Source organism: Diorhabda sublineata, chromosome 7 (genome assembly GCF_026230105.1).
Source record: "Diorhabda sublineata isolate icDioSubl1.1 chromosome 7, icDioSubl1.1, whole genome shotgun sequence".
In the NCBI taxonomy this organism is placed as follows: Eukaryota; Metazoa; Arthropoda; class Insecta; order Coleoptera; family Chrysomelidae; genus Diorhabda; species Diorhabda sublineata.
In genome coordinates, this window is record NC_079480.1 from 16,261,181 (window position 1) to 16,288,112 (window position 26,932).

General features: G+C 33.6%; 1 protein-coding gene across 1 annotated transcript in view; it reads left to right on the forward strand.

The window, feature by feature from the left end:
* Positions 1 to 26,932, forward strand: part of LOC130446917 (farnesyl pyrophosphate synthase) — a 66,596-nt gene that overhangs the window by 19,241 nt on the left and 20,423 nt on the right. The window contains exons 3-4 of the mRNA XM_056783439.1: positions 15,409 to 15,840; positions 17,322 to 17,648. Coding sequence (XP_056639417.1) covers positions 15,409 to 15,840; positions 17,322 to 17,648 — 759 coding nt within the window. The remainder of the gene's footprint in view (positions 1 to 15,408; positions 15,841 to 17,321; positions 17,649 to 26,932) is intronic.

Below are 26,932 nucleotides of genomic sequence, written 5' to 3' on the forward strand. Positions count from 1 at the left end.
CACGTTTTCCAATTCTGTGAATGATTCACAGCAACCCCTTTCGTGACTACTCGATATATGGAAAATTTATTTACTATAGTTAATTCAGCAATTCTTATTATTATTGCATTATCAGATTGCTGAATATTTTCCTTTTTTAGACATTCGAATATATTTAAAATAACTTTCTGGGTTTGTACATCTAAATCTTTATTATTAAATTCATTCCTGACTTTATTCTCACTACAGTGTGCAATTTCATTGTCTTCATTCGTCCTTGTTCTAAAGAACGCCATATTTCTATTTAGTTAAAGAAATTTATGAATTAAATAAATCTCACCAAGCTACGCCACTGCTTATCGCAGAGTGACTAGCAAGAATATTTCAAATAAATTGTGTACATACGCCTCCCGATTGCTTCAGATAATAGAAATGAAATTATGTTTACATTCGATAATTTCACTGGTAAACAGTTGAGATGATGAGTCCATGTACTCCGAAGGTTTGTTAGATGTTTACTGAATTTTACACGGGGAGTAAACATTATTTTTCATTTCTTAATTTGGTATGAGTGTCGTGCGTATTTATGAAATATTAATTGTTCCTTTCATAACTGCCTTCCGTAATTGATATTGGAAGAACTATAACATCAAAAAAAGATACTGAACTCAACTTAAAAATATATGCTGTAATAAATAATTATCCATGCAAAGAATTCGTGTCAAACAACTCATAGTTATAAGTTCGTATCTGAAGAGTGGCGGTACATAATTCAGGTTTTGCGATGAATCATAGTTCACCATAACATATTCTATGCTCATTGTTTATGGGCACGTTTATGAAGATAAAAAATGGGATCTATAGTTGCCTTGTTGCTATCTCCCGTCGAATTATCGCATCATCAGTCGTCGATATAGCCATAAACCAGCCACATAATTTTTTAAGTAGCTTGACATCAAATTTAATGGTAGGGTTGAATATTTATTTAATCTGAAATGAACTCTTAAGATACCTGGGCACGCTCGTCAACCAGCAATGCGACCCAAAACTCGAAATCAGATCAAGAATTGAGCAAGCGCGGAAAACTCTGAATAATATGAGGAAACTTCTGGCAAACTGCAACCTCAGCCTGGAATTTCGGACCAGAATGCTTCGCTGTTACATCTTTCCTGTTCTTTTGTACGGATGCGAAAGTTGGACCATGGATACGGCCACAAAGAAGAAAATTGATGCCGCCTACAGGCGAATATGGGGATATCTTCGACGAAACATAAGACAAACCTAGAGGTCCTACAGCAAATGGGTAAAAATAAGAACTTCTCACGACAATCAAGGGGAGAAAGCTGCAGTACCTAGGATATATAATGAGATCATCCGCCTGATAATAGAAGGGAAGATCAAAGAAAAACGGTCGATGGGCCGTAGACAAAATTCATGGCTGAAAGACTTGCGCAGATGGCTCAGACAGACGTCTACAGAAATTTTCAGAGCTGCGGTTAATCGTGCGACAATAGCCATTTGGATCGCTAACCTTCGAAGGGAGGTGGCGTCGTAAGAAGAAGAAATTGAACTATAAGTGAAAACTCAACAGTTATTACAATAAATGGTTAAACCTTTAGCTGTCTAACAACATTCTAATCTGTCAACAAATGACCTTAGCATATTTTGAATAATTTCTCGGTTATATTTTGTATCGTGACCCTGATTCCATCTTCCAATTCTTGGAGAGTTTGAAGTAAATCCTATAAACTATAAATTTTCAAATAACTCCAAAGAAAAATCCAGTGGTGATAAATCTGATGACTCTGCCGGCCACTCATTATAACGTCTTCAGTGTACTCTGTGAAAATACAGTGTTAAGGGATGGTCTAACCCTAGCAACATTATGTGGTGGAGCACTATCATGCAACCAACCTTCTAATAACTGATGAATGATTTATATGATTGAGCAGCAATCGAATTATTTCTAGTGCTAAATGATCTCGTAAAATTGTGAATATTTATCACTATTTAATGTGTTTGTCTTCAGTCAGGATCATCTTCATTTAACGCTCAGTGCAATTCCACTTCATCAGGATAAATTTTTTTTATCCGGAATGTAGCTGGTGCATGGAAGAAGAAGAAACTCCAGACCACGTCATCAGTGAATGTCCAGCAATCACACGTGCAAGGATCAAGTCAACATACCTGATTAGCTTCTCCAAGAACATCGGAACATTGGAAGTTTAAGTGGGGGCTTACTAGAAGACCAATGTGCGCAACGGTCTCTGACCTACTAACCTAACTATGAAATACGAAGTGACTACCAAGACGGCTTCAGGCCAGGAAGGTCGGCAATTAATTCAACACCCTAGTACAAATACTGCGAAAAGACCTGAGAACATAACAAAAGAACAGATGCGGGTGTTATATATTTGATACATTATTCTGATTAATATGGTTCCAAACAACAATACCAGCTAAAGTCAAATTTCAGATCATAACACATCTATTTGAAATCAAAGAAACTAAACAGTCTTCAACCATATTTAATTTGGGGTTTGAAGGCATAGCAGGATGGAAAAACGATTAAAGTCAGGACTCACTGTAAATTATTAGAAAAACAAGTCGCTCTTTCGGCTTGAGAGACTATAGAGCATTCGGTACCGTTAGCAATCACTAAATCTCAACAAAAATAAGAAAACTCAATATTTCTTGAAAATTCTCATAGTAATGTTTATGAAATGACAAATGATCTCAAATGAAATGAATTGGCGTCCATTGAAGCCAATTATTGATTTGTCATTTGATGTTGATCGATGTCCCATGCTGTCCATTAACGTCGATTAACGCAAAATCATATCATTTGGTTAGTGAGATCACATGTTGGTTAATCAATCAATAATAATAATAATAATCTGCCAATGAACAATTTCAAAACGCAGCGCATGCGCAAAGCTAACAAGGAGGAACGGACCCGTTTGACATTTATCCATATTTTTATAGTGTGTCATATATATACAGGGTGATTCATTAAGAATGTCCAATCTCTGAACTGTAGATTCTAGACCTCAAAATTTGATGATTCTGCTCAACATGCATTTAAATTTAAATTTTTATTTTCGCAATAATTGCGAATAATGTTTTCACAATTTTTCTTTGAAAATTGGTAATTTTACGTTTTTTGGCACGAGGAATCATAATTTGCAATCTAATTTAACATTCCTAATAGAATAATGGGCTAAACTTACAAGTAAAATATTAAAAAGCGTTAAATTCTACAAAAAAAAAGTTACTCTTCTCTGATTCGTGTAACTCAATCGGTTATCGAATTATTTGCTTCTATAAAGTTCAATAAATTTTAATTTTTTCATAAAAAAATTTTATTATTCCTTAAATATGTAACAATAACAAATTTGTAAACAAAAATGAAAAACTTCAAAGCAAATGCTCAAAATGCCCACCATTTACTTCAATACACTTTATGATCCGCTTTCGTAATAGTATTTTGATTCACTCTGCCAGTATGGCCGTTGGGCGGATTGAGTAGCTCAACGACCATGCTGCCGGTCCCAAGCCCGGATAAAAGAGGAGGGTTGTAAGGCAAGGCTAGCTACCTACCTCATGTAAAACAGCCATTTGCTCAGAGAACGAAGAAAGTAGCCTCGGATAGGACTGATAAAACTTATAACGACCCGGCAAAGTTAGGAAAAAACGATTTTGGAAGCGACAACAATTGCGAATAGCCACCTGGAATGTTACATCAATTGCTAACAAAGACCAAGAAACCATAATAGAGCTTAAGAAACATAAAATAGACATATGTGCCTTGTCTGAGACGAAAAAGAAAGGAGCTGGCAACTTTAGAATCGCGGAGTATACATTGATATATAATGGGAAACCAAAAGATTAAAAAGCAGCATCGGGAGTAGGCCTATTAGTGCACGAGAAATACGACAAAAACATAATAGACATAAAGTATATAAGCGACAGACTGCTACAAACCACGTTTAAATTTACAGAAACAACTAAAACCCATATATTAAGCGTGTATGCTCCTGATACGAGTAAAAGTCAAGAAGAAACAGACTCAATCTATGATGAACTGCAGATCACCATGGATAAGATACCGAAGCAAGACGAAATTATGATACTAGGGGATTTTAATGGATTTAAAGGATTGGTAACGAGGTTATTAGTGGAATTAAGAATCGGTTTAACACTCAACAGCAATGGAGAACAACTCATACAATTCTGTGCACATAATGAACTAAGCATTAACAACACGTTTTATCCCCAAAAACAACAGCACAAGTATATGTTCGAGAACACAAGAGGACATAAATCGATTATAGACTACATTATTACAAACAGAAATATTCATCCCTCAAAAATATTAGATGTCAGAACATTAACCTCAGTAAACACAGGGACTAACCACCATATGGTGCTAGCCATAATGCGGAACTGCGTACAAAGGAAAACCCAGAACAAACCGAAAGTGACAGAAAAGCTGAACATAGAAAGCCTTAGCGATGATACCACAAAATACCTCTACCAGCAAAGACTAAGGAAGGCAATAAATGAAAACAAGATCTTGAAAGATGATACTGTAGAACTAGCATGGAAAAGATTAAGTACTAATATAAGGACAGCTGCAGAAGAGGCATTAGGCAAACGAAAGGTGAACCTAAACGGAAAGCCCAACACGAAACCATGGTTCACACACGAAATCAAATCACTTGCGGAAGAAAAAAGGAAAGCATATCTTCAATATAGAAGTCAAACAATTACATATGCTGATTACAAAGTCGTGAGGAATAGGACAAATATGGAAATACAAACGATTAAGAGACAATTCTGGGAGAAATACTCATCAGACATGGAAAACAACTTATATGGGGGACAAAAAAAGATCTGGAATATGATAAGGAACATCAAAAGTCCAATCAATGAATACATCCACACGAAAACAATAACGTTAAAAGAATGGAAAGGGTATTTCCATGAACTCTACGGTGACATAATAACAAGCCAATCCACAGAAAAGAAACAAGAAAATATATCTGAGGAAGGAGAAGACATCCAACAACAATTAATATCAAAAGACAAAATTGAAGCAACAATGCGCAAGATGAAAAATAGGAATCACCAGGGCTGGATAACATTAATAACGAGCTTCTTAAATATGGTGGCAATGAATTAATAGACCAAATGCATGTCATGTTCAACAAGATATACGACCAGAGAAAAGTACCAGAGGAATGGAAAATAAGCATAACGATCCCCGTCTTTAAAAAAGGGGAAAAGAAAGATCCAAATAATTATAGAGGGATCAGCCTCCTAAGCACGACTTCAAAATTACTAACAAAAATTATTGCAGAAGAAATCTCAAGTAGCGGCATGAGCGAAGAACAACAGGGATTTAGAAAAAATAGATCAACCATAGACGCTATATTCATCTTAAGACAGATTGCTGGAAAGGCCATAGAGTACAATAAAACCGCGTTTATGTGCTTCATAGACTTAACAAAAGCATTTGACAGAGTGAGATTACATGACGTCATTGAGCTACTAAAAAAACGAGGCGTAAACCAAAGGACAATAGACATCATTCGGGACATGAACAACGGAAATAGCACATATGTAAGAGTAAACAACGAACAAAGAGATAGTCTCAGCCCAATACTCTTCAACATTATAATGGACGAAATCATAAAAGAAGCCAAAACGGCAGGCAGAGGATACAGAATGGGAAAACATGAGTTTAAGATAGTTTGCTACGCTGATGACGCGGTTGTGATATCTGAAGATGAGGGTAATCTGCAAAAACTGCTACACAGATTTGAAACAGTTGCAGGAGAATTCAATATGATCATATCGAAACAAAAGACACAATCCTTGACAATAGCGAGAGAACCAAGAAGATGCAAACTGGCAATTTATAATAAAAGTGTAGAACAGGTTGTGTCTTTTAAATATTCAGGGGTTAACATCACGAGCAATAGGAACTTGAAACAAGAAGTCAAAACGCAAACAACAGCAGCATCTAGGATATCAGGATTCCTTCGAACCGTGATATGGAGGAATAAATTTTTAAGTATCGAAAGCAAAACACGGATATATAAAACTTGTGTCAGACCAGTAATGACATACGCCATAGAAACGAGGGCGGAGACTGCAACTACTAAACGGATTCTTAGAACAATCGAGATGAAGACATTACGGTCAATCACAGGGAAAACACTAAGAGACAGAATAAGGAGCAATGAAATCAGAAGAATGTGTGACGTTCCGGATATAGTGAGATGGGCCAGAACTAGAAGAAGAGCATGGAGAGATCATGTCAATAAAATGAACAACGATCAACTGGCGAAAATCGCAAAGGAAGAGAGACCCAATACAAGTAGAACGCCTGGAAGACCACCAAAGCGCTGGTATGAGGGCTGGTCCTCGCAGTCACAACTTAGGCTGCCTCTTTGAAAACACAAGACACAGTCTTAAAATAAGAAGAAGAAGAAGACCCTGTATCAGATTCAATGGTTATTGACGAAATAAATAATTTTCCAGAATTTTTACTACTAGTCGAATGCTTTGGCCGTAACAGATCTTCATTCTTGAATTTCTTTTACATTGTACAGACAATGTAATTTGTTACGATTTTTATTGAAAAATGGTTATGATATTTTAAATACTGAAGATGGCAGTATTTCAAATAATAGCTGACAGAAGTCAAAATAAATTCATAATAAGGCACTAAAAATTTGATGCGATTACCTAAGAGATAAATGTATGAATTGGAAATATTAGTGTTTGTACTGTCAACAAAAATGTATGAATCTATAAAGTTTGTATTTATTCTATTTGCTGTTAGTGACGTCAGGGAAAAGATTATCTTGAGACGTTGTTGTACACTCCGTGAAAATTTTCGTACAAAGATAGTATTATAATGTATTCAGTTTGATAAGGTCAAATTTTTCAAAAGAAAATATCGACAGTTACATCTAGAAAAATACGTAGATGTTAAAATTAAAACGCAAATATACTATATTTTGTAAACAATTAACTATTACATAACTTAAATTAATTTCAATATAAAAAAGGATTGTTGCGAAGTACCATTAAATGAAGTTTTTTGGTTTATTCGTTGAATTAAGTTATTTCATAGATTGTAAAATCATAATTTGCAATGTTTTGGTGTGATTAAAGTTTTTTAAAAAACGGCTTTTCGGAATCGAAATATGTACCTGGTTCGAAGCACTGAAAATAAGAATCAGGTGATTATGTCGTCAACAACGGATTTCGTGTTCTTATCTTATTTGAAATATGTTTGCGTTTTATCTTTGAGTTCTATAAATAACACAATAACAATGAAGAAATATGCTTAAATGATTTTTGAAATCAAAACAGACAGGAATTATTACATTTATCGTTGGTTTAATTCGCAAATCACGTTACACGCCACACTTTTTTTTTTCTATATCAACATTTTGATACCATCAGATAGATAATTTCTGAACGCATCTAACAGAAAAACTCGTCACAATATAAAAGTCTAAACAGAAAACTTTGGAACTACAGACCGCCGTTTTGTTTAAAGTTGACCGCACTCCGTTCTAATTTACTTGAAGTGTTCTACTTCAGTTATGTTTCGAAATTGATATCTGGACACTATTTAAATCCTTTATTAAAAAAATCAGTTCTAGTCTTCACTCAACTTTTTTCATCCTTTTTTGTGTTTATTGTAAAATCTGGGAGTTACGAGGTTTGCGATTCAAGCCTAGGATATACAGAATTTTCATAGGGTTCACAAGAGGAAAACATTTTAAATGTATACAAAAGTTACTTGAATTTCGGATATTATAATATGGAGCAGTTTTCACGATGTCGGCATCACATAGTCAATAGAGCATCCGTAAACAGTTTTAAAATACTTAGGGAGTAATTTTTACACCCGTTGTATCTAACATACATAATTTATTTATACACTGACACGTTTCACTATTCACTAATATTTATGTACACACTACACGTCTAATTTATTCAAAATCCACTGTTTAGATCACTCGTAACTATCCCATTGTTTTTGCTATGAGATCAAATTATTGACTGACTTCCGGCTGCTAAAATTCCGCTTTATATATTTAAATCATATTATATAACTTCTTGGAAATATCCAGTTGACGTAAATAAACAACAAGGCCATATTAGAAATTTTCGGCTTAAAATGGTCACAAAAAAGATGAACACAAAAAATACTCAGCTAAACTTTAGCTTCAGTCGGCGAGTTGTAACATTGATAATAATTATCCGAATTACTTTATAATTTAAACTCTCGTTTATTCTTACGCAGTTCATCAGTCCACATCCTACCTGTATAGGTATAGGTAACTGTATAAGTAAAATTTTTCAAATCATTTAGAAGTTTCTTTTTGTTTTTATTATTTTTATTGCAACATGAATCTATAATTGCCAGATATTTTTATTGTTGTTTAAACTGTGGCAGACGCTCATTTTGAATTAGAAAAAAAGTTTTTTCAAAATATTTAGTATGGCTGAAATTTTTAAACCTCAACCAGAGCGAATTATTCTATAATATTATTTATTAATTATTTATTAATATAGTGTCAATTTTTTGGATATCAACTTCTGTATGTCAATTTTGAGACGTAGCTATTTGATATCAAAATTGAACTAGATATGCTGGGAATATCTACCGTTGACGATAAATTAATTTCAGATAGATTATATATTTTGTCATTAGAGCTGTAAAACTACTGTAACAATTTTTGAGATATCCATCAGTGTCATTAACTTGCTTCGGTAACTGTACATTATCATATTTCGGTGTGCACTTTCTTACACTTTTTCAATTTATCTTCTACGAAAGTTCTTATTTTCCAATTTCTGTCTTTACAAAAAACACATTTTAATTTTTTACTAGCCATTGTAAACAATTTTGTTGGAAAAATCAAAAATAACAGCAACGAATACACCAATGTGACTAAACTACAGATGATATAATTAAAAATAATAAAAAGGGAAGCTTTGTACATTTTGAAAATTATTCAAGAAAATATTGTACCGTTAATCATGTTATAATGATCGCAGTCATTTAGCGCTAATTTAATTTTCAGTGGAAAATATTTTTCCTACGAAAAAATGTGTTATAACATTCTTCAAGTTTAATTTTTAACAATAATTGGAATGTCATGGAAATACTTGGAACTTTAAGGTAATTTTATACTTCCTTTCGTGAACTAAGGCGTTTCGGAAGATTAATCCAATCAGTTTTATCTAATTTTAGAAGCCATTTGAAGACGCTTTAATATTAATTTCGGCGAGTTTCAATAATATGTTTTGGAAACAGCACGAAATTTTTTTTATTTGTGGTACTAAATGCCGATTTTAGCACATAAATTAAAATTATAGCTTTTTTATTAAAAACTGGACATCTATATTAGGAATCAAGAAACAAGGATATTAAACAATATTTTTTGCGAAATTACTTAAGAGCAAATACTATGCATGATGAAAACTACTAAAATCATTTTTGCCAGAAGTTCTTTTCTTTCTATTTCGTAGTCCCTTACACAGACGGTATGAACAAAAAGTAGGGATGGTTTAACGGTTTAGGGTGTTGCATACGATTCAACATCTCAGTAGTTGTTTACGAACGTTTTTGGAGTGCAGTTCAGTTTTTCTCGTGCGTTGATTTTGCTATTAGATTAAATATTTTATACTGAAGTATTGCAAATATTTTTTTTTGTTTAAGATTGACATTATATAAATTTCTTAAATTTATCCGTCTATAATGTTGCGAATCAATCATTTCTAAACTGAAATTGTCAATTCTTAGATATTCAAAATACTGCAAATTTATAATATTTTCTTCTATTTCATCGAGCTTTATTATAAATGTAAATATTTCTCCATGTTTCTTAAGGCTTTGAAACCGACTTTCATATTAACTTTTAATGACCAAAATCCTTCTTTTGAACATAATTATTTAGATTGCGTTCATTGATATTTTCATTTTTATGTTCCCTTTTTAACAAGGGAAATAAATGAATTTTTTTAGTTTTTATTTCAGTTGCAAATAATAACAAATTTGAAGTAAAACTCTTCCAGTCCTCAAAATTGTGTGGCTATTTTCTTGAGGTCGTACGTTGAAATCGTTATAATGGTTCATTATGTCTGCTAAGAACAAAAAACATTGTTTATCATTGAGTTCGATATCATTTTCACCGATTTAGTGAAGAAATATTTGTATACCATCAAAACACTCTACAAATTTATTAAGAACTTGCCCCGACTTAACCATCGTATAAAAGAATGTAATAACAAATCTCCATGTTTCGATTCAATTTCCTCCAAAAAAGCTTTAAAGCGTCTGTGTATTAATACTGATCGCGTTATTATAATATGTTAACAACTTTTTACATTACATCCTTAAGTTGTTGTGTGGATGCCTTCGCATATTTTCTTCATGTGTGATACAATGAAACGATAAAAGTGAACGGCCAAGTTTAACAAATCCAACAGTTTTTTTTCATACTTGGAGCACCGTCAATTGTTATGGAAAACAATTTAAATCCAATTCTTGCCCATTTTTGAAATTTGAAATCTCTTGTACTTGACCTCTTGTACCTTTGGTGGTGTCATTCATTGAAACAAGAACGCATAGTTCTTCATTAACATTCAAGCTATTTATTGATGCAAATCTAATAATTATTGTAAGCCCACCAATACTATTTATGTCGGTACTTTCGTCAACTGCAATGCTAATTATGTCACAAGATAACAAATCATTTTTGACCTTTTCATCAATATTCTTGTCCATATCTTCAACGCGACGCTGGACTGTTCTAGCTGACAGCTAGCTTGATTCTCTCAATTATTTGATTTTCATTTGCGAAGTCAGTAAATAAGTGTTCGGAACAATTTATGAATGCGTTTTTCAAAAACTCGCCTTCTGTAAATGGTTTTCCGTTGGTACCAACGCTAAGAGCTGCAACAAAGCTGGCAGATGTAGCGTGAATGTTGCTGGTAAAAAACTCTTTAAGAATTTATTTTGTTTTCCAAAATGTAATACACATTTAGCAATATATTCAGATTTATCTTCATTGGCCATTTCACTCGCGTCTTCATGTCATTTCACCGTTTTCGATAAACCCATACTTTTCTGTCCACTCATCTTGAAATAATCTCCGTTTTGCTTTTTGTTTGTTCATGGTAATTTTTTTGAATAATAATATTCATTTCACTAGGCCACTAGGTCAATGTTATTGTGCTACTGTACTACACGTGCTATAATTTTAACTGAAATACAACTGAAATAACGAATGGAGGAATGGAGCATTTTTTTCGGACAATGTCGCTGTATTCAAATTTTTTACTTTGCGACAACAATATTTTGGGAAAAAGAAAAAAATATGGTCATTGGAAATATAAAAATGGGTCATTCGGTGACCCACGGGTTATAGTTTGCCGACCCCTGGTCTATGCAATCATTGTTATGTCGGGCTTCCAACAAGCGGACGGAACAAAAACAAAACACGAACTCAGTCCATTTGTGACTGTCCGCGAACTGTTCTAGAACATTTGGAGCGTTTTCTAAACTTGTTAGTCGGCAAATAGAGTTTTTACGAACACAAACAGTATAGCGGCTAACTTCAAAGAGTCCACTTATTCTAGGACTGTTTGTCAGCTTAGTATGAACGTCATCTACATTAGAATCAGTTTGTTTCTATTTTCGTTATTGTCATTTAGTAGTAGTCTGATTTGGTGCGTATAAAAGCTTATTTCACCCATAATATGAACTCTATATTGTTATTATATGCCTAGCTTAACCCTATACTTTATAAATTCGATAATAATTTTGGCACAATTCTTGATAATGATGGTTCCGAAACTTTGAATTAATACATTAAAGTATGGTACGAATATCCTGTTGCTAGGAACCTTAAAGTGCTGTTAAAACGTTCCCGAGCTGGGATGACACTCTGTAGCTGGTAATCTTGCTCATGACATGAAATTTTGTTCGGTGTCTCTATGTAAACTGAATAAAACTAATTTCTGTTCGTTACTTAAAAACACATTTCGCTGGGAACCCTACCGTGTAGAAACACTTTCAAAACGAAACCGATTCAAATGGATAGTTCGCTTTTTGTTTTTGTCAAGTCCGCTTGGTGGAAAATAAGCATTAGAACTACTACTATTACTATACTACCGATTTTTTATAATAAACTTGTGAAAGTAAGAGAATTTCAGTCCGTAAACATTCAACATTCAAGATTGACCGACATATAATTAGAGGAAAATCTGCCCTAAATATGTGATTAAGTAGAAAAATTATAATTATTTGTTTTATCTACTACTACTAAAAGTGTGATCAATTGTTTTTTTTTTATTTTAACTCTTGATAATGAATATTCTGGGATTTCTTTGGATTCCATTATTGTCAAGGTTTCATTATAATTTGTTGGAAATATTCCAGAGTTAATATTAAAGAGAGAGAGAGAGAGAGAGAGAGAGAGAGAGAGAGAGAGAGAGAGAGAGAGAGAGAGAGTATACGACTCTCTATTGTTCTTTGCTCTATTCTGAGTGAATCGCCGTGACGTCGAATTTTCTAGTGGTGGGGGAATTGCGAAGTAGAAGAATGACAAGTTTTGATTTTAATAGCGAGTATAGTGTTGAATAGATAGTGTTTTCTCTCTTCAAATTCCACTTATATACCACTCCCTCTATCCTTAATATTAAGTCTATGAAATCTAATAACGTTAGCAGTGAATACTTATAATCTCAAATTAACACAGGAGTGTGGCAAATCGATTGATTTCATGAGATTTAGTTTTTTCATATACAAATATTCCAATTACATTTGTGATACAACGACATACTAAAAGTATTGAAATGTATAAACAAATTGATCATTGATAAAGACCGCAACAGGTTGAAACGTCAAATTTATGTTCGAGAAGGTTTTCGCGATCAGGATTGAACCGCGTAGAAATTTTAAAAATTCTCGACGTTTCGGTTCCCACTAAGGAAGTGATCCAATTCCGTGGTCTCAATCTTCCTACTCCAGGAAACGAATCACCCCTTTTTACTGGTGGATTCCAAGGCCTCAGTCTGCCTACTCCATGGAATTTTACTAAGGAAATGGAAAGCTGAAACAAAACAAATATAAAATTATTAAAATAGAAATAATATGCTTACCATCGAGAACACCGTTGACACTAACACACTCACTGCTGGTATTAAGAGTTAGCTCTTGGAACATGATTCCATATATATCTAATTTATCATTTAGTAGCAGTTTTTCTGACTTTTCCTTTCAATTTCAAAAGTTTTAAATTTATTAGGGAAACATTGAAACCTGAATCATAAATTTCATATACCTATATCTAATTTATCATTTAGTAGCAGTTTGGCCTCTAGGAATGGCGTAACTATTTTTTGCTCTGTATCATTTAATTCTGCTTTTATAACAGATATCATAATTATCATTTATATCGCCCATGTAACACTAAAATTAATTTAATGAAACATATGAAAAATAGTTTTTAAAATTTCTGATCCAATATTTCATAAAGAGAACCTTAAACTACTTCCCAAACTTTTTCATGAAAATTCATACCTTTTATATCTTTTGAAACGAATTTTGTGTAACAATTCTGACATTGTGGTAAATATTGAACCAATATTACCTGCAAACGTCGATTCTGACATTTCTATCGCGCTTATTTAAACACTGTTACTATTTATACGATCAATTACCCCAGAACTTTCTGGAATCTTCAAACAATACAATATTAAGATAGAGTACAGTCAAACCCTTAATATTCAATGTATTTCTACTAAAATAAAAGATAAAACACCATTCAATAAATTGCCTAACATAGTATATGAAAGTCCTTGCTTAAATTGTGACAAGAAGTACATTGGTCAATCGAAGAGGTCACTCACCAATCGGATAACCTCCCACAAGAGTGATAGCAAATCATATCTTGACAGGTGTTCATTAGCGACGCATGTCCATTTAAATAATGTAGTGTAATCTATGCATATCTTTTGGGTTTTTTAAAATCAATTCCTATAAAAAACTCTATGGTATTAACAACCAACTTTATTTTTAGGCGAATAATGCATATGAATTTTAGCGAAAAGAATATGAACAGCTATTTGTTTAATAAAACGCGTTAAATCATTTTATAAAATCGATACCATGCTTTCAAAATTATTATTTTTAAAAAAAGACGAATTTGTCACGAATCCTTGCTCAATTATTGGCTAATAACAGAAAAAGTAAAACATATCGAAAATTTATTGATAACCTTTAAATTAGATAACATTAGTAAATAAATAAGCCATGAATCATTTTCGTACGTTAAATTTTAGTAAGATTTTTATTTCTAAAATGTGATTTTTTTTAATTTTACTTTTCAGGAAGTTATATAGTAAAAATGAATAATTTTTATTGCGCGAAGACATCTTTTTCAAATGATCTACATACTGACTTTGTATAAGAGAGTGTCACAGTTTCCATGAAAATGAAATGAAAACTTGTCCTACTTATTTGGCATTTCCATAATTGGAATATTATGGAAAGTCTTGGTAATGAAACCTTTCTTTCTTGAACTCTCTGTTATAGAAAATATATTCAGGTTTTCGAAAAAGCGTCATGTATTTCGGTCGATGATTCGTTCATAAACAGGCTTTGGACGATAGGCATTAATTCTAGATAAACGGAATCATTTTGATAAACCCTTTTGCATTCTTCCATATTTTTTACCTCCTCGATATTCCAAACTGCAAATTATTTTCAGTAACTTTTTTTTGCAGAATCTAATCAATATCAATTGCAGATAATAAAAACCCTTGCCGACAATTTTGTTTGATCTACCATAAGCGTAGATACCTCATTTTATAAATCGAATCATTATAAATTGGACGACTTTATACGCCGTTATTTAGACTGATGCACTTAATTGGAGTCCTACTTGAAACTTAACTTTAGTTGCTACAACTGAATATTAAATTATAAAATGTAAATAGACGAGTAAAATGTACCTGCCTGTAAAGGCGTTTAGTTTAGACAGGGTACCAGACGTGACCTGAGTCGTTTTTTTGTCTGGAAAACGAAATTTCAAAACAAAAGCGATAAAGGAAAATAAGTTGTTTGTAAATAAAACAAAAGAAAAAAACATAATAATTCCAAAGTATCTTTATAAATAATAATGGTAGTCAGAATCGTCTGAACTAGAGTCGTCATTTGATTAAATTATGAAGGGTTGTAAAGAGGGTGAATTTCAGTTCAACTAATAAGTTATATTGGGTCCCAATTAATGCTTTTTCTAATCTAATTAGCTTGCTTACTAACATATAAAAAAGCTTATCGAAATGGGGATCTTACCGATGGTGTTGACTTCTTCATTTTCTTTCCAGCTAAGATCATTTGATGTTGTAGTAGATGATACGATTGATAACACACCATCTTGGTACAGAATTGATTCCGTCGGTAAACAGGCCATAGCGAATAGTTGCTTACTGGAAAGCAGCGCATACTATTTACTGAAAGAGCATTTTTCTCACCATGAACACTACGTTTCTTTAGTTGAATTTTTTCACGATATAGCATTAAATAATGCAATGGGAAAATCTTTAGAAAGGGATGTTATGAGTACTAACGGAGAGATGAACAATTTTTCTAAAATGACGATGAAAAATTACTCGTTAATAGCCAAATATAAAATGGGTTATTTAAACCTACTTTTACCCGTAGCTTCCGCCATGTATCTCACTAATGTGATTGATCCCGAATTACACAGGCAAGCTAGAACTATTTTATTAGAGATGGGACAGTATTTCCAAGTTCAGGTAAGTACCGAACTGGACGACGTTTTCAACGAACGATCAATGCAAGGCTATCAGAACAACTAATACTTTTACACATTTCAACTGTGATTCAAATCGATGTTTGTGATATAATGAAACAGTTGAAAATAAAGATTTTTATGGTGTTTTTTACATTTCCATGCATCTTGTAATCTATAATATTGACAAATTTTACACTATACAATATAACAAACATCTTACTACTGTAAAAAATGTAAATATTATACTGCTTATTAAGGAAATGTCTAACTAAAAGCCCAACTATAAATATAAGGAAATGCTGATAATGAATCATTATTGAATTCTTACAATTTGTAGACAAAAGCTTGTAAAAAATAAAAACCAAAAACAAAAATAACTAAATAAAGATACAAATAAAATTTCTGAGAAAACCACAATGAATAACAAACTTATAGGTAATAGTAATAGGTAATAATTAGTATATAACTACATAGCAAAAATTAAATCAGTATGCAGCAAGCCCGGAATTCAATATCATAAGAATAAAAGTCGTTTACAGAGTAGAACGCACTTTCCAGTAAATATGCCCTCAAATTGTTGCGCAATACGGGAAAAAATGATATTGATTTTATTTCAATTCGCAAGTGATTGTTCATTGTTTTGCATTGTAAACTAATGAGCCCTTAACTAATTCTGAATGTGGATTAGGTAGGTAAAGGTCATGTTCCGCGTTCTTAATAGCCGTGCAATAATCTTTCTGAAGTTGGAGAAGAGTGCTAAAGAATTAGATACAAAGATGATTAAGGAAGGAAGAGTCGGAATTTTTAATCTTTTAAAGAAGTCCCGGCAGTGCTCCCTGCTGTTTAGTCTGAGTAAATATCTAACAGCTCTCTTTTGTAGTTTGAAGATTTGCACAAATTGAGTCGCACCAAACCTACCCTAAAAGGGAACGGCAGATCGAAGATGCGATTCAATAAGGGCATAATAAATACTGTTAAGGAGGTGGATAAATTCAGTTCAGCTCAAAGAGCAGGTGAAGCTGAAAATATTTCTCCATTATGGTAGTGTTATAATCTACGAAATTCGTTTGACCTTTTCGAAGCTCCCTTTATCAGTCGGTAGAACACGCAACAATTATGCTTCTTTTGGAAAAGCAAAGTTATGAGTGTATTAATGGGCGTAATCTCAAACAGTTAAGATAACCTCAATCATGTATCGCGTTTGGAACCAATAGTGTCTTCAGTGTCCCTTCGTAATTCAGAAGGACACGGCTTAATGTTCATATTAAAAAATACTGAAATAATGAAATTTATGAAAGCGGTAAATTAATTATCTCTACATAAATATTGCTACTGAGTTAATAGTGTTCAGTATTATCATTTATAATTGTAATAATTTGTATGTTGAAATGTGGAAAAACGTTTATTGGTCGTTCTGATGACTAAAAAATTGTCTTGTCAAAACATCCCGATATATCTGATTTAAAATTTCGTCTCTTGTAGAAGGACTTCTTGAACTGTTTTGGTAAAAACAAAATAACCGACACGATACGTTCGGATATAAACGAAGGAAAATGCTCTTGGTTGGCCGTAGTAGCTCTGCAAAGAGTCAATAACGAGCAAAGAAAAATAATGGAGACCTTTTATGGAAAATCCGGAGACGAAGCTACTGAAGCTATCAAAAATTTGTATATACAGCTTAGCTTGCCTACTACTTACAAAAAACATGAAGAACAGACTTTCAAAATAATTCAAACACATATTCAACAAATTTCAAAGGGTCTTCCTCACCAATTGTTCTTTACACTCCTTGATAACTTGTATACTATAGAATAATATATTTTCATTTTGTTAAGTTTGTGATGAAATGTGATAATTTAGATTTACGAATTTAGTTCAATAAATACATTCCATTCTAATAGCAATGAGACATCCTATACCAAAAAAGACATATTTTAGATTACTTACCGGCTTGTAGTACATTTATTATGATGAAAACTTCCAACAGCTTTGTAGCTTTCATACTATGAGTAAAGCCCCTTTCCCACGATGGGATTCAGGCGTGAATACGTCAGTTGCTAGCCAGGTTCTGACGAATCGACCCGGGTGATTATTTTTTGAGTTTTCAAGATGTCTGAGCCATCAGGTACTCGAGTAGTGAAGCAAGATAGTGAAACAGTTAAGTTAGAATTATTGTACGATTCTAACTGCAAAGACTACAAATATAGAGATTTAAGATTGGCCGCAGCGAAAAGAATTAGCGATCCCCGGGGATTTTAAAATATGTTTTGATACACTTTCCAGGAGATAATCAAACTGTTCTTCAGACATTCGTAATAGGTTTTTAAAATCTTTATGGTGGTGATTAATCCTTAGCTCATGGTCAACAAAATGTTGAGCCTGTGAATTTTTTTTCAGTATTCACTTCTTCACTCAATAACGCCTTTTCTTCCGTTTTCTTATCTGTCCACGTAACTGTCTCAATCTTTCACTCAAAATAGCACTAAAGGTTGAACACAAAACTGCACAACTTTCAATTACAAGCTCATTCATGGCGGTCGGCTACCCAAGGAAAACTAAATCGTAAGTGTGACTGTGTGTGAACGGTCCACGACACTCTGCTGGTTCGTTGTCCATCCCCACTCCAGTCATGAGCCACGACAGTAAGTAAGAAAAAGTGGCACGAATTCGTATTTTTGCTCCGTTTTGCACAAAACACCAAGCTCAGTGATATATTTGTTCTCGTATATTTCTTGAAGAGTTCTGGACCAACATCTTCCCTACCAGGGAAAGAGTAGCATACTCCTGCCTGCGATTTTGCCAATTTCTTAGATAAGAGTGACTATTTTTTCTTTCGCCGAGACGAAAAGATATCGGGGGTTGAGGTTGGAAACCCTCATTGAAAAAATACTTAAATTAAATTACATTAATTTAACACTCATTACATTTTGCAAATATAAAGAGAGAGATTCGTTGGTTAAAGTTTGGTAGGATAAGGAGGATTTTTGGAAGGAGGGTGGTTTGTTGGAGTAGGCCCTGATATAGGAATAGCTCCTCTGCAGGGTTGGGGTTGTGGTGGTTGCGTGGGGTTCTATTTGCCTAACTATTTCTGAAGGTAGATTTTGGCCAGAAGAAAACGAAAATGAAGCTTGTAAGCAAAAACGGCTCTAACCGGTTTGGGTTTTTTTTTACTTTTTGAGGAATTTTATTAATTGATATCGGGGAAGTTGAGGTAGATTTCAAGGAGTTCATCGTACGCTGTTGCTAACAGTCGAAGAGGAGAATGAAGAAGTTTTTTCTTGGGTTTTGAACCGAATAGCCGCATTTTGTTGACCCAGGGAATGAGAAGGGTTTCTTTTACAGCTGAATTAGTTGATTCGATGGTACGAATTTTGCAAATATAAAAAAATAACAACACTGAACACGATTACAATCGTTATAATAATTGTTGTCTTTTTTGTATTGTATTATTTTTATTGAATTTTTCAGTTATTGAGCAAGGAGAATAATTGTCACATTGTAATTATTTAATTCTCAACTTTTTTGTTCTGAATTAACTCATATATTTAATGATTAATGATTTTGTTTAATCCAATCCGATTATATTCTGATTAGTCCGGCGAAGTAAGCATTTAAAAAAAGTGTAGGGGTGACATTCTTTTTTACGCAAATGCACCGACCCCTCATCGCCTTCCTAGAGTTCTGACCAATCCTGTGAAAGCTCGAAACGCAGCTTGAAAGCACTAAAATTCGATGGTATTTTTGCTTATAACTTTTTCTGACGTGCTCATACAAAAAAATCGTAGAGAATAAATTCATACGAAATTAAATGCCATATATGATGACTAAAGTCAATTTGTAAAATGAAATTTTTTTCGACACAGATTAAATACAGATTTGAAAGAACGTTGTGTTACCGGCTGTATTAAAAAAAAATCAGTAATCTTACTGTGCTCGAACGAATTTGAGTGCGATGTAGACGCAGATTAGTTCGATCGGCGATAAACTATTCTATAAGCTATCCTCTAGAATGTATGCAATTAGCTTTCGAAAAATATAATATTTACTTATTACAAATGGGCAAAGACAAAGGTGCCAAAAAGTTTTACCGTTGTAACAGCAACAAGGTAAATTTAAATTTGTAAATATTGTAAACTTTGGGGCAAGGATAAAACAATTGTTGATAAAATAATGCCTACCGACTGGGATTGGAAATTTATTGACAATTACGGCCTTGTGCCGAAACTACTAGAGTAGAACTTGTATCTCAGGAATTATTGAAAATTATTTCATGTTCTTGCATCAGATATTGTTCTACTGCCAGGTGCGATTGTAAGAAAGTTGGTCTTCATTGTTTAATGTAAAATCTGCGAAGGCAAAAATAATTGTAATGAAATAATCGAAAGCGAAATTATAAGTAGTAATTTTGAGATGAGTCAAAGAGATAACTATGAACTTGCGATGAATAGTAACGCTGATATCGACGAAGATATCTGTGTTGATGATAATATCGAAATAGAATGTCTAGAACCACGCCCTTCAAGTCCAAAAAGAGCGAAAATATCCAAGTAAATGTGAACTCTGTAAGTATATGTATTGTATATTGCAATTGAAGATATTATCTTCGAAACGCGCGTCAGAGAGGTAATTGTAAGTGTTGGTGTAGTGGTATTGTAAACAGTGTTTTCAGTATGAATATCGCCAATGGCTCTAGAAATTCCAACTTAGTTATAAATTATTATGTTCCTGTACTGAATAAAAGTCTTTTCTAATCTTTGATCCGCAAAATATCAGTACAAATCCAAATATAAACAAGATATTCGAATAAAATGCATTTTAGTAGAGTACTACCGCTTACCCCTACAACTACACCGAGCAGCTGCCGCACTCAGATTCGGTCGAGCGCGGTAAGATTACTGATTTTTTTTAATGCAGCCAGTTACACAACGTTCTTTCAAATCTGTATTTAATCAGTACACAGGTGTAACAATCTAGTGCACCAATCAAAATATAAAAATTCTGAATAGTCACAGTAAGAAGCGAACTTTGAGCTTCTACATCTCGGCTTCTAATTATCGTATTTATAATTTTTTTTATTTTATACCTAAAACTATAACTTCCCCTATCGATTGCAATCAACCGCGTTTCGATATCGTTGATGTTTCCAAAAGGACGCGTAATTGAAAAGAAAAAAGCATATATATCCGATTTTTGCGGCAGCCATTTTGAATTTTCCGAATCTGAAAAAACGTAAATTTTCTAAAGCAGACAGTCTATGTTTCCATATGTTTTGATCTCGATACGGCTATTTTCAGTATGATTGCCAGTTAAAAAACGACCTTTCGAAAAAATTTACATTTTTTGGAAAATTTCAAGTCGAAAAAATTCTCATTTCACACATCGACTTCCGTTATCGTGTAGGACATGAAATTTTTTATGAATTTGATCTCTACGATTTTTTTGTGCGAGTACGTCAGAAAAAGTTATAAGCAAAAATACCATCGAATTTTAGTGCTTTCAAACGTGCTTGCAAGCTGCGTTTCGAGCTTTCTCAGGATTTGGTCAAAAATCTAGGAAGGCGATGAGGGGTCGGTACACTTACGTAAAAAAATAGTGACCTCTACTTTTATTATTTTTCTCGTTGATAGATTTTTGGATCTTACTTCCCCGGACTAGATATTGTAGAGGTTCCGATAATTCTATTTGCCATTAGGAAACTATCTGAATAATGCCTATTTTATAAAAGCCGACGTTACTTGCTTTTTCTATTACTGATTCCCAAATCAGGGTAGCAAAGACGCCAAAATGAATAAACACATTACCTAGTGAAGAAGGAAGCTCCAAGTGCAAGTAAATGTTTAAAGGATCCAAGACGGTTCAACCAAACTGTAAAACACATTTAAATATAGTCCGCGGAGAAGGTTCGAAATAAAATACGTCTTGTGGTCCATGAGATCGTTATGGGCAGTGTGGAAAGTGCAGTTAATGCCTATTGACTGCACCGGATCTCAACGTGTTAAAGCTAATACCTTTCTTATTAAAAGACGACTAACTTTATTTAAAGCACTTTATTAATGGTGCCATGTGCTCGTGCGTACTTGTATATGCGTACTTGACAGATATGTCACAAATAAAGTCGATTTTCTTGAAATTGCCGTTCCTCTAATTTCCTATTCAGTTTCATTAGATGTTTCAGGAATAATTTGACTGTGGACATCTTTTTGTGCCACAGTATGTACCGGCGCCTTTATCTTACTGTTTTATATATTTTTTTGCTATTTGCCAATGAATTTTCTATAAAACCTTCCCTATCGCCATTCCCTAGCTACTTAACTGAAGTTAGATTAGTTCCTGAACCAGCAGCAACGTAGCGCCTTTTCGGCGGAAACACTGACCAGTTCTATGTTTCTGGGATTTGTTGTTGATATTGTGCTAATTAAAGAAAAACATTTTTTCTTTCCACGATATGATTTCCTTATATCGTTTCATATCGCGCTTTGGATTTCGTAGGGAACTACATTTTTCCTCTTTCTAGTCGGTCATTATTGAAATAATCTAAATTTATTTTTTAAATCAAGATTATGTATTTTCACGCTATAGTATAAACTAATAGTTATATATGCAACAAGTGAGTAAAGTAATACACAAGTAGGACGGTTTGGCAATTCCTACGAGTGAAAAAAGTTACTTTACTCACGAGTTTCATATACAATTTTTTCTACGTCCTTAGACTTGGAAAAATTCGACAAGACTTGTATAAATTTTTATTTCGTAATAGTAATACTAAAAGTACAACTGATCATTATTAATTTGAATTGAAGAAGAAGTTACATTACTATTGGTACTTGAATTGGCAATATTTAATGAGTTCAAAGAAATAACATCGTCTATAGTTGGTTGTATTAGTACTTATTGGAGTTGGTAGGATCGTGAATATTTAAAATCTTGCTTTAAATCGAACTAGTTGTTCTTGTTAAAATTTTCACTGAGGAATCCATTTTGTTTTTCATTTAGTCGTCTACGTAACCCTCCACAACAGTGTTGGACTTCCACCCACCATGTTTCTTTAGTTGAATTATATCACCACCGGAGACACCAAAAGGCGTTGAAATGTATGCCCAGTGTAGTTTTTTGGATTAGGTAAATTCAAATATGTTGTGATAAGCGAGGGAATTTTTGAAAATGTATTGATACTTACAACTTGGCTTTTGTATTTTCTATACTGCAAAAAGAAATGATCTGTTTTGACATTTGTGGGTCGTTGGTTTTTATATTTTATATAAACGATCACCAAGTTTAATTTATTGTCAAATATTTCACCAATAACAGTAAATCGACGTTGAACATGAGTTTTTGTATCAGGTACTGTGATAATTAAAACATTTCCGGTATTTTATATAATTCCTGAAAGATATTATATCAAATATTATATATTATATACGAATAATATCTAAGTTTGCATGAAAATTTTTTGCAGTCATACCTTATGCATGAGATGTTGATGGAGATTGCAACAGAAACTTCTTAATTTCTTAACGGACAAATGTTTTAGATTTTTTGGATCTATAGCCAACTGATTTATTTTCCAAATATGCAATGAGTTTCGGGTATTTACTGATGTTTACGTCGTTATTTACCATTAGGGTGCCTTTCAGTTTTGAATCAGTCGACCAAAGTGTTGAAGACTTCCACATTTTGGATGTTGTTTCAAAGAATGCTAGTAACACTCTTTGGAGCTGTTTATACCTTTTTTAGTACGCCACTCCATAAAGAATTATATTCTTTTAAATACTGTTCCCTGGATTTCTCAGGGAGAAGATTAATAGTCGCTGCAGTTGCCAATTCAACAACATCTTCTGGTGTGTAGTTTAAACATTCTTTACTATTACTCTCCATCACTAATAATAATACTAAACTTCTTTTAATTAGACACGAAACGGATTTTCTTGAACGAATATTAGGGAAAGCGTTCACAGCCCATTATTTTGATAAAACAATTTTATAATTGCGTTAAAAAATGACACGTAACGGCACTTTTTTAACGCAAAAGCGTGAAAAATCCTTTTCCTAAGTCTTTTTGACCCATTCAAAAATTACATTCTTTATAAATGCAAAAAACTGAAAAAAAAATGGGAATATTATAACGGATGTAGAAAATTTGGAAGAGTTACATACAATATTTTTTCTACTTTCAAGAAAAAAAATGTTTTATTTAGGTGTAGAAAAATAAAAAGCGTAATATAAGAGCAACATAATAATTAATTAACACTATTATTGGGTTGGTTAACATTGGGAAAGTTAAGAACTAGTAAGTAGGAATAATTTAACTTAAACATTAGTACCATTAAGTAAGTAAATGTACAATTTTCGCAATTTTCAATATTAATATTTCTTAGTGAATTATTTTTTAATTCTACTTCTTGATTTGTGACTTCTCTAAATGTACTAGTACTTGGTATCTGTACATTATCATTTTTTTCAGCTTTTTATTGAAATATGTTTTTTGCAACATCAAGTTTGTTTGCTAGTGATTGCTCTACGTATCCTTCGCTCTAGTATATCTGCTCCAGTATCTGCAAGAAGTGTTGCGAATGATCTACTGGAGCATTGACCTGTGTATTACGCAAGATCTCCAAATTAAAAAATTTTGCAATTTCATACGGGATTTTAGCAAACCTGTTCATTTCGGTAATTGAGAAAAAACGTTTATGTGGAATATGACTGGGACGTAATTTCGTGTATTTACGATATATATCGATCAAATTTAATCCTTTTTCAACATCTCCTCTAATGACAAAACTTCCTTTCTTGTCAGTTTTTGAACTTAGCACTTTTACAATTAAAATCGAACCTACTTCTTCTATGTCTCAATTTTTGGGGCTCATCTCTACGAGATGCTTCTGCGATTCCAATTATTGCAGCGACCTACAACAAGTAATTTTAAAATGTCTTACAAAAGCTAAATAATTAATGACTTACTTTTTTAATCAAATACTGGGAATTCGGAGCTTCTCTCAGAAATTGGTAAATGTGTCCCCTATCAAATACTTTTGACTTTTTTACCGAAATCTTGCAGAGTTCTACTTTATAAATGATATTAGTTTGTTATAATTTTTAATATTAATATCTTCTTTTGTAGTAAGGCAAGCTCTTATCTTTGAGTACTCAGACCAAAGTGATGAGGGTTTAATATCTTTCGATCTTTTTGAAAAATATGCAAGAAGCACATTTTCTCTAATGACGCTGTATTTTCTTTTTCACTAACTTCTGGTGGGTTCCCCACACTATCATCTATTTTTCCAATAATATTACTCATTTTTAAACTTTGTTTAATTGTCGAAATTAATTTTTGACTGAAAATTCTAGAACTCCAGAGTTGCATTATCTAAATCATAGTAGTCGTGATCGCGTTGGTTTGAGGCATTTACGTTTGTGTAATTTTGTCGCCCAGAACATAATAAATATGATTAACAATAAAATTAAATTCCGCAATTCTTTCAACGTATTACAATCTCGCAGAAAAAGGACTTAATATTTTGCTTATTAGAATGTTTATGTTTGTCTTGATCACAAACCTCTGTACTATAATGACAGATGAGTGCTATAAATATTTATTTCACTAGTGCAATAAAAATCCACTATTTCCAATAAATATGGTTCAATAAAGTTGTGTTTATTGCCTGTGCATAGAAAAATGTCATTTAAAGTACAGGGTGCGGCAGCATAACTTCCTTTTTTCAAAAGTTAATAAAACTTATTGTATGAATCAGAAAATTTTTATTCGTTTTTTATAATACAGGCACATACATAAAGTTTTGTTTTACTGAGTTTTGAAGATCAAATCAGTTAGGTGACGTCCCCCATTCTCCATACACTGAGTAAACCGATTTCTGGCGTTTGTCATGACTCTTGCCAGCATAGCAGGCGTTATGTTGGCAATTTCTTCCTGGATGTTCGTCTTCAAATCTTGTAGGGTCCTTGGACGGTTCACATACACACGGGATTTCAAAAAACCCCATAGGAAATAATCACAAGGGGTCAAATCGGGAGAGCGGGCTGGCCACTCCAAATCGCCCCTAATTGAGATAAGGCGCTCTGGGAAGTGTTCCCTCAAAACAGCCATCGATGTTCTTGAAGTGTGTGCCGTTGCTCCGTCTTGTTGGAACCAAGTGTCCCCTAAGTCCAACTCATCTAGCCGTGGGAAAAAAAATTCCTGTAACATGTTTACATACCGGTTCACCAATTCACTGTCACTGTGACTTCATTTTCCTCAAAGAACCAGGGACCAATAATTCCACGTGAGTAAATTGCACACCACACTGTGACTTTAGGTGAATGCAAAGGCCGTTGATGCAATTGTCGAGGATTGGTATCAGCCCAGTAGCGCATGTTTTGTTTGTTTACGGATCCACACAAATGAAAATGGGCTTCATCACTAAAAAAAACAATAGCGTCCTCAGGAACGACTTCCAGAAAAACCTCACACGCGTTCCTCCGAGAATTGAAGTCACGTTCAGAAAGTTCCTGCACAATTGCCATCTTGTATGGATGAAAATGAAGATCATCATGAAGTATTCTCCTCACAGAACGATCGGAAAGTCCAAGGGCAGACGCATGTTTGCGCGCAGAACGCCGTGGTGATCGCAACACTGAAGTTCTAACTAACTCAATGTTCTCCGGTGATCTAATGGGCCGAGGGACTCCAGTTCTTCGTCTTGTCACACTTGCAGTTTGTCTGAACGTAGTGACCCACGTAACAATTGATTTCCGGTCCGGGACAGGGGCCAAGGGGGCTAAATTAAAGCGATTCCGAAAGGCGCGCTGGGTTGCGATCACAGAACATCCGCTCGAAAAGTAAACCTCAACGGCAAACGCACGCTCCTCACTGTTCCAACGCATGATGGCGACTGAACTGTGCCGGGACAAAACTTTATAGTCCCCCCTCTCGAACGAGACCACTAGCACTCCGTTACGACATCTACCGACTAAATGGCGAACTTTTTAAAAAAGGAAGTTATGCTGCCGCACCCTGTAAAAGATGTCAGAAGATTTTGATAAACAAGTCGTTGTTTAGATACCGTGCAAAAAATTAAGTTCTGATCGGGAAAGAATAG